General features: G+C 41.8%; 1 protein-coding gene across 3 annotated transcripts; it reads right to left on the reverse strand.

Moving 5' to 3' along the window:
- Positions 1–3,060: 3,060 nt before the first annotated feature.
- Gapt (GRB2 binding adaptor protein, transmembrane) lies at positions 3,061–7,502 on the reverse strand. Of its 3 annotated transcripts, none has more exons than XM_051182938.1 (3): positions 7,440–7,502; positions 5,281–5,326; positions 3,061–4,835 (listed from the first exon to the last, which is right to left on the reverse strand). In XM_051182938.1, exon 3 carries the CDS (start codon positions 4,499–4,501, stop codon positions 4,028–4,030), a length of 474 nt encoding a protein of 157 aa, XP_051038895.1. In that variant the 5' UTR covers positions 4,502–4,835; positions 5,281–5,326; positions 7,440–7,502; the 3' UTR covers positions 3,061–4,027. The 3 variants fall into 3 exon arrangements, with proteins under 3 accessions (XP_051038895.1, XP_051038894.1, XP_051038893.1); XM_051182937.1 differs by having other exon boundaries at positions 3,061–4,838; XM_051182936.1 differs by lacking the exon at positions 7,440–7,502 and having other exon boundaries at positions 3,061–4,838; positions 5,281–5,369.
- Positions 7,503–8,785: the final 1,283 nt, after the last annotated feature.

Consider the following 8,785-nt stretch of genomic DNA (forward strand, 5'->3'; position numbering starts at 1 on the left):
CACATATCCTATCCCGTAGGCAGGTAAAAAGGGAGAGGTTTTTAATTTCCAATGAATGTTAAAAGGTAACGGTTATCAAACACTTCTGTTACAAAGTTTACTGGGTTGGTTATTTTTCTGTCTCTGACGTAGCGGGAGCAACGTAGGTGAGGAAATTTTTCCTTGGAGTCACGGTTTTAGAGGATCACAATCCAGCTTGGGGTGCATCTGCTGAAGCTGAAGGCTGCAGGTGGTCACATTTGGGTGACCAGAAAGAAGGAAGAAGGGGCTGGAAGCAGGGCTGAGTTAAAACTCTCACAGGTCCACCCATCGTGATGCACCTCCACCTTTGAGGCACAACAACCTCTCCAAATAGTGCCACAAACAGGGGCCATTTACGAGTCAAACCATAATGCCCCGCCTATTCCTGTCAAAGAGAAAAACACCACACACAAAGCATTCTCTTATCTGTTGGAGTGAGCTTTCCTCCAGACAATAGCTGGGGACCAGATTCCTACAAGAAGCAGCAGCAGATCAAACCAAACAGGATCACTTTCCCTGAAGTTCCAATCCCCTAAACTGAAACTGAAATATTCATCTGGAGATCAGAAAAATCAGGAGAGAGCTGACAGCCAAATACCCAGAGGCGTTTTTCAGTCATCATGGTAAGAAAGTCTCCTCTGCCTTAATCCTTGCGATGAAAGCAAACTCAGGCAGCTTGCCCTTAATTAACCAACCTCACAATATCAGCTTCCAGCCCTTCAGACCATGGGCATTTATTGTCTTCCCGGGACATTCTTTCTTTACCGCTTATGTTGCATTTTCTTCTATAATGTAGCCTCAGAAAATGCTGCAGTGTGTGCGTGTGTGTGTGTGTGTGTGTGTGTGTGTGTGTGTGTGTGTGTGTGTTTCTGATTTTTCTCTAGCCGCTTCTTTGGATTATCAACTTTATGTTCCACATAGTTTCAGGATGATCTACCCATTTCTGTTCCAATGAAACCCATTTAAGGTTCCCAAACATAACCCTCCAGCTGTGACCTCTCCTCCAAACTCCAAACATAGACATATAACCCACGAAATGAATATTTCTTTGTACATCTCAATGGGTATTGAACTTGCCCAAATAAGCATGTCCCAAATCAACTCTAAGGCCAAGTACTGCGGGTTGATAAAAATCTCCATGACTCTATTTTCCACTTCTTCTGTCTCTACGAGGCTATTGGAAGTCAAACCTTATTTTACCATCCACCCTTATAACCGGAAGCATCTGTGTCATGCACGCTGATTGGTGAGATATAAACCAGCATCTCTCCACACCCCTCTTCCTCATGGCAGGAGCTGACTATGAAATAGAACACAGCTACTCTACAGAGAGGAGAAAGAAGACACATCACAGAGAGGACCTGGCTGTTTCTGTGCAGCATCATGGGGCTGCTGGCTTCATGGTGCTGGCATGATAACCACTGACTGCCTAGCTGTAGTCTCTTGGATACAGGAAATGAATAAAATTGCTAAGTGTCTCAGCCAGTGTAGTCTTGTTCTTAGCTGTCCATATAATAATAAGCAGAGCGCCCTATTCTTAGTGGCTATAGCTTCCTAGCCTGTCTTCTCCTGCAGTCTGCTCATCTCAGTAAAGTACTTGACCATTGCCCCTAGTCAGAAAGAAGGTGACTCTTCCAGACCCTTAATCACAACCTCCAACCTTACCTCTCTCTTCCAAACACACACCCCGAGTCCGTCACAAATCCTGTGCTGTTTCTTCAAAAACGGAACAGCATTGTCTGTCTGTCTCTCTTGTTACCTGTAAGATCTGTTAATCTACCCATCCCCCTCATTTGCCTCTCTCCAGTCATTTCTCAGCTCAGAAACTCCTCTGAAACCACAAATGTTTTATGTCACATCTCTGTTAAAACCCTTTATTAATCCAGTTGTACCCAGAGCAGAGCAGAGCAAAGCTAAGTCACACCTATAACAGGGTCAGAACCATATGCCAATAAGTCTCCTGGCCTGTTATATCCCCACTCTCCCAACAGGGGGTTCTTAAGCCCCTTGTCCACCATGCAGCTCCAGGCACATGCTTTCCTTACGTTCTGAGACCACCGTGAACCCCTCCATCTCTTTCTGACATTTTGCTCCACCCTTACCCCTCTGCACATCGTACTTGCATGGGCGGTCCCCTTTCACCCTGAGTGACCACCATTGACCATTTCATTAAACTTAAACCCTCTTTTCTATCTTACCTCACTTCTCTAAAAATAGAATTTCCTTTATTTCTCTCTTCCTTTTCTTTTGCTCACTCTTCAAAGCACTCACTATCATCTTTACTTCTGTATAAGTTGGATTCTACTTTGTGGAAAGAAGGTTTCCCTAATATGCACATACTATACAAAATTGAACAAGTACTAGCAGAATTCTCTCTCCCTCTGTCACCCCCCTCTCTCTCCCTCCCCCCACCCCATCTCTTACAGTGCAGGGTGAGAACTAGAAGGGACATTGAGGAATCACAGAGATAATAACTTCAGATGTTTATGGCCTTGGAACTAAGATCTGAGTTTCAGAGGCCTGCAGAGCTGCTACCTAGAACTTAAAATGGCACCTGTTCCCTGATGGTACCCAGGGAGGATTTAAGAGATGGCAAAGGATGCTGGTGTAGACATCTATGAAAGAGGGAATAAGGCTAGGAGAAATTAATGATGTTGGACTCAATCACAGAAGACAAGACGGAGCAATTCCTTTTGACTCCTGTTCCTCTGAAAACTTCTTGTCAGCAAAACTCAGTAAAGATTCACCTGGCAAAGTAACAGTGTGCTGGGTACCTGGCTAAGTAGTACAGAGCATTCTATAAAAGCCTATCTTTAAAGATTAAATAGCCATAGTTTCACAATGAACACAGTATTTGTCTGTAGTATTTTCTTTCTGTGTAGAAAATCTATACTCAAAATTTGTCTCCCCCCCCCCTTACTTTTTTGGCTTGCTTGTGACAATTCCTTTCCTCATCCCCCAACTGCCCAGTACAATAACAAGTATATCTACTATAATAAGTAGATAGAAAACATTCAATAAATATTCATTAGATACATTTGGAATTAGTAAATTTATTAATTTTCTTTAAAACTACTTAACAAAATGCAGGATACAATTTTTGTCAATTAACCAAATTTTTAGTTCCTCATATAATTTCTTTGGGTCTAAAAGAAGGATAGTTCCTTTCTATTTAGTTGCAACTAAAGATGTTCTCATATTATATTAGTAATAAATGCATAGCAAATATTCATATCCTTAAATGCTCAAAGAGTTAAACAGGCAGTAAGATCTCCAGAATATTGGAAACTAAAAACGGAAAGTCAGGTTTAGCATGACTCAGAAGATGATGGAAGAAGTTACAATCTGAGCAGGCTTCAGAAGGTGGTCAAGCAACGCCATGGAGTAGAGGGTAGGGCCTGGAAGCGTTGAGATGGTTTTGATTCAAGCATGGAAGGGGTCAGGAGAAATCACTGGGAAAGTAAATAGTAACTGAACAAGTCATAAAATCTGGACTCAGGGTCTTGAGCTGTATGTATATGCAAAAGAACAAAATGACCACCTAAGATGTTTCTGGAAGATCAGTCTGCTGCATCATAGGCTGTTGACTGGATGGATATAATTCAGAAGACCTGTCTAGAGATGTGGCTCGGTGGTTGAGCACTTACCTGGTATGTGAAAGGCCATGGGTTAGCCCCTCATCACAGCAAAACAAAATCAGGAGGATGAGCTGCTAGGAGACTATGGCAATAACACTGAGCCTCACAGATGATGAAGGAAGGAAGGAAGGCAAGCTGTATTGGCAAATATTTAAAGAGAAGAATTAACATAACACAGCATAGATTTAACCCAAGGCAGAGGCAGTTTCTGGAATTTGTCCACAGTGGTTCTACTAGTGAGGATTTGTAAGAGTAGAGACAGAAAAGAGACCACCGATTTCATCAGAATTTGATCACGATGACATGTGTCCATGCAAAAGCCTGGTGATCATTTTTTCTTGCAGCAATGAGTCTCAGTGGAGGAGAAGCTAGTAGGAATCTGGAAGGATGTATGTGTCATCATCTTGAGGAGCAGGAGGGGTAGGCTTCTGGAAATTATAATAGAGAGCCTCTGTTTGATTCCCGTAGACATGCTCCTCGAGATTGGATGGCTGCGTGTTTTCGTACAGCGCCTTCTCGGCTGCCACTTCGGTGTCCGGAGGACCCACTTCCACATTTTCGTACTCGCCAAGCATCCTATTTCTCTTGGTAGAAGACTTGTGGCCTTTGCTTTCCACTGAGGTTTCAGAGCTTGGGCAAACCACGTGGGCACTCGAGCCAAGGGTTTTTGTGCAGTCTTTATGTCTGCTGCTTCTCCTTTGCATAAACTTCGGTAAGGTAAATGCTGTGGCTTCCCGGCGCTTCCAGTGCCAAACACATCCAATTCCACAGGCCAGGAAGAGTACAAGGAGGGAAACGCCCACAGCCACACCCATCGAGGAGCTCGCAAAACTGCTCAGCATCTCAGCACAGTGTTGTGCAGCCTCCCGAACTCACAGGCACAGACCGATGCGAGTTTTGGGAGCCTGTTCTGGTTCAAAACAGAGTCTGAAGGCTCTTTCAGGCATTTCTTTCCCAGATCTGAAAGGACTTTACGTGGCGAAGACCAGAGGAGAGACCCAACAGTCTCTGAAGACAGCTGTTGGCATCACCGTCCCTCTCCACCAGAGCTAGACCAGGGGGAATCTATTCCTTACCACTTCCTTTTCTTTGAGTTTATCGCAGAATGAAGCAGAGAACAATAGTACAGTAGAAGCCTCAAGAAAGGGGAGGTTGGGGAATCCACCATCCAGAAACCTGCTATAAATTAAGAATACATTAACTGTATACTTAATACCTGGTGAGATTATAAATTTACTGCATCTGGCAAATGTATGAAACATCACCACATTGTCAGTCCTGGCCTTTAATGCTGAGTACAATATGAGCTATTTTAAGAAGAGAGTGAAGATTCCTGCAGCCCTCCCCCAAGTGGGGCTCTATTGTTTTTGATGATATAGTTGATTTTCAAGTAAAATATAAGGTCCTTTTGGATTTAAGAGCAACATGACATAACTATCCATGTGTGGTCAGGCCATTGTTACCTGTCTCTCTCTGGTGCTTTGCTTTGTTATCCTTCTTTAGAGGGGATACGGGCTGGGCCATCTCCCTGGACACCCCTCCCTCTAGAGTCCACGTTAATTAGCCAGTTCTCTGTCATATAGCAAGGTACCCTAAATGCAAGGGGATTGCGTCTTCCTACCTGGTTCAAAGGTGAGCAGGGATCAGCTCCTTCCATCTTTAGATTCCTAGAGAGAATCAACACCATGTGTCACAGAAAACCAATATTCCATCAGTATTTATTTGAATGAAAGAGGGCATTTTTAAGTGACTCCAAAATTCATTAACTAATTGCTTGCACCAACACTAAGACTCACAGTATGGAGTTTAAAGTTTGTATAGACTATTACATTTTAAGAGATCTTTTAAAGCAAAGTATCTTTGTAAGACTACTAATGAAAAATTGACTTGTAGCGCATCATTTTTATTTGGTTAAGGTGATGTTTGAAGTGCTCTGTTGAAACTTTAAAGTAGCAAGGATAGAAACACCAAGTATCCCACCAGGCAGAATTTTCCTCTGTGATTTTATCAAGAAAACATTCTTGGTATACATTTCAGGTTAGACACAGGAGTTGTTGACACAGCCTATATTTTCAATAGTGTTCCTAACATTTTCACCATTGTTTATGGAACATCCAGTCAGCTTCCAAGCACTTGAGTGGATTATCTCATTTAACTCTGCAGCTCTCGTGTGTGGGTTCTGCTGTTATCCTCATCTTACAGATGCTGTAGTGGAGGATTCTAGATGACTCCCTAACAGCTAGTAAGCTTTATTTATCCCCCAGCCACCAGGACTAAGCATGGGAGGGCTAACATACTAAATATCTGCTAATGGATGAAGTGATCCATTCATAACCACAATAACAACAGCGGGCAGGAAAAAGAAAACACACAAAGCAAGTGTCCAGCCCTCAGCGAGTGCATGTCTAATGATGGCTTTCAATACATTTCCTTAAGGTCTGACTATATCAAAGCACAAGTTGTCCATTTTGCGTTTTTATGTCAACAGAAGGAATATATGTTCAGCTTATATATGAACTCAGTTTAACAACAATTTAGGGACAAACACCCCCAAAATCCAGATATCTCTCAGTTTCCTTGGGGCCTGGTAAGGGGTACACTGGGGATAGGCATAACATTATCTAGTCATCATGTAATATTTACTGTTCATGGTGGCTCATGCCTGTGTAATCCCCGTACAGGCAGGTGGAGGCTAGCCTAGGATTCAGAACAAGACCCCATGTCAAAACAAAAAACAACAAACTTTACATCTAGAGAAAACTCAGCAGAGACAATGGTGGTAGTCAGGAAGAGTGAGCAAATTTGAGCAAGGTACAATGATACAGGTGTGAAAGTGTCATAATAAAACCCATAATCATGTGTATTAACTTAACAATTAACAAAAGAGAACGCTACAGTCTAGGGAGTCCTTCCACTCTTACAAGGGCAGGCACCGTGCACAGGCTAAGCACAAACATTTGTCAAATGGCTTCTACAAATAGACTGTCATTTCCTTTCTGGGCAGATGAGAACGGATCTTAATAGTGTTAGCATAAATAATTGCATTCATACTCACCACAATGTTTGTGGTACACTTCCAAAACAAATTTCAAGTATTGAGTGGAAGGAATTAGTTTTTAGGAAGGTACTACAGAGAATGAAAGTCGGCTTCCTGCATGGCTAGCTGCTATCCCCTAGACAGCTGAAGAGAAACCAGAGTCCCTTCTTGAGCTGAAAGAATTCATTTTTACCATTTATTTTAGTTCTGTGCAGAGCAGATAATCCAGCGTATCCTTAATATAAAAATCACGCACAGAGAATTCACAAAGGAACGTTCCCTTCCCCTATCGTCAATTTACCTTTGTAGGAGAAAAATCTTGGATATGAGAAAAAAAAAAAAAAAAAAGACCAGCAACAAGAAACATATTTCAAATAATAAACTTTCCCAGCTATACACCTACACGAGGTTCGCAGAGCCTGGACGCTCTTTTCACTTTGGAAAGCGGCTGCCTCCTTGATTGTCTGATACTTATTCACTTGTCTGCAAATCGCAAATTCTCTATAAAGTAGACCCTTGTGAAGCAGACAGCATATTCCTGTCAGGAAGCAGGGCAAGGACAGAAGGAAGAGCAGGGAAGCCTTGCAGGGTCCTAGACACACCAACCTCACCCACAACCTGCCAATTGCTTTCCCCATTGTGACTAAGGCAGAATTAAAATCCTTAAAAAAAAAAAAAAAAAAAACTGATCTTTTTATGTAGCAAAACATCACCCATTGACTAAAGGTGAAACTATTTCTTACCTCTTTTTGTTACCCAAACACTTGAAGTCATGTTCCGACTCACTTCAAGCCTGGGAGGGCCAGGCTGCCTCTCACTCTGCATCAGACTTGCTTGGGCTGAGAGCTGTTCCTCTTTTTTTCATTCTGGCCAGTTACTTCCTTCTTCCTCTCCTCCTTGCAAAGTTTCCTTGTTCTTGAAGAAATTGATATCAGATACTGAGAATTATAAATGGCCCTCCCTCTTTATGGGTAGAACTTTCTAAGCATGTAATAAGTCAACACATCAAGTCTAAGTGATACTTCTTTTCTGAGCACCATTTAAAATGCTCAGTTTAGACTCCGTCGTGCACTTCATGTTTTAAAGAGGCTTTAAAAACTTGTACTAACATATAGTTTGAGTTTTTTATTTGTTTTATAATCAGCAGAATAATCCTCATTTAAATAGGAAGCTACAGTGATATCACCAAGTAACACCCATACATGAACTAGTGTCCTCATTTTGGTCAGAATGTGCTTTTATTATTATTATTATTATTATTATTATTATTATTATTATTATTTTATCATCATCATCATCATTATCATTATTACTTTCATGAACTAGGAGTTTCCTAAAGAATGTCCTGAGGCACACTACTCTGGGATATGGTATGTAGCTCTTCCATCAGGTGAATTTGTAAAGTATCTTTTTGTTAGCATACTCACAGCCACATCAGGAAATTACAGGTTATGGGCAGTCTGATAGGAAGTAAACAAGCTACATCAGGAAATTACAGGTTACAGGCAGCAAGAAAGAAAACCTGCTTTATTGTTCTTAGTAACAGTATTCTGTCCATTCTTAGCACTGGGTATCCCAAGACTTCAGTACGATACCCAGCAAATCCACCAAGAAGAAACATCACAATGAACCCTAGTTTATAGACAAGCAGAAGCTCAGCAGATAAAATGTCTGCTCTAGGGTGCCACTACCCCAGTGCCTGTGAGCAGAGCTACTGTGCATGTCACCTGATACGATGGTCTGAATGCCTGTTTCTCCAGTCATTTGGATGGTGTGGGTTTCTGGCTCTGGTTCCAGGGCCAGGTGGGTTTTTCACTAGCCCTTTTATCCTACAGTTTCCACATAGAATCTTTCTGTGATATTACCTCTAAAAAAAGCCAGTTTTGTGGAATACAAAAATAAGAACTGCTGAATTTAACAGATAATCGGTGAGTTAAATAAACAATCTAGAAATAGTCACAGAAGTATTTCCTTCTAAGTTGTCTCGGAATTCTTCATGCAAACTGGATCGACCTCGTATAAACTGGTTAAAAGAAGAAGGAGGAGGCTGGGACTATAGATGAGTGAGGTATAGCCCTTGCTTAGTGAA

This window comes from Phodopus roborovskii, unplaced genomic scaffold (genome assembly GCF_943737965.1).
Source record: "Phodopus roborovskii unplaced genomic scaffold, PHOROB, whole genome shotgun sequence".
Lineage (NCBI taxonomy): Eukaryota > Metazoa > Chordata > Mammalia > Rodentia > Cricetidae > Phodopus > Phodopus roborovskii.

Coding starts and splice junctions, on each gene's coding strand:
- Gapt (XM_051182938.1), bottom strand. CDS start 4,501: ATGCTGAGCAGTTTTGCGAGCTCCTCGATGGGTGTGGCTGTGGGCGTT.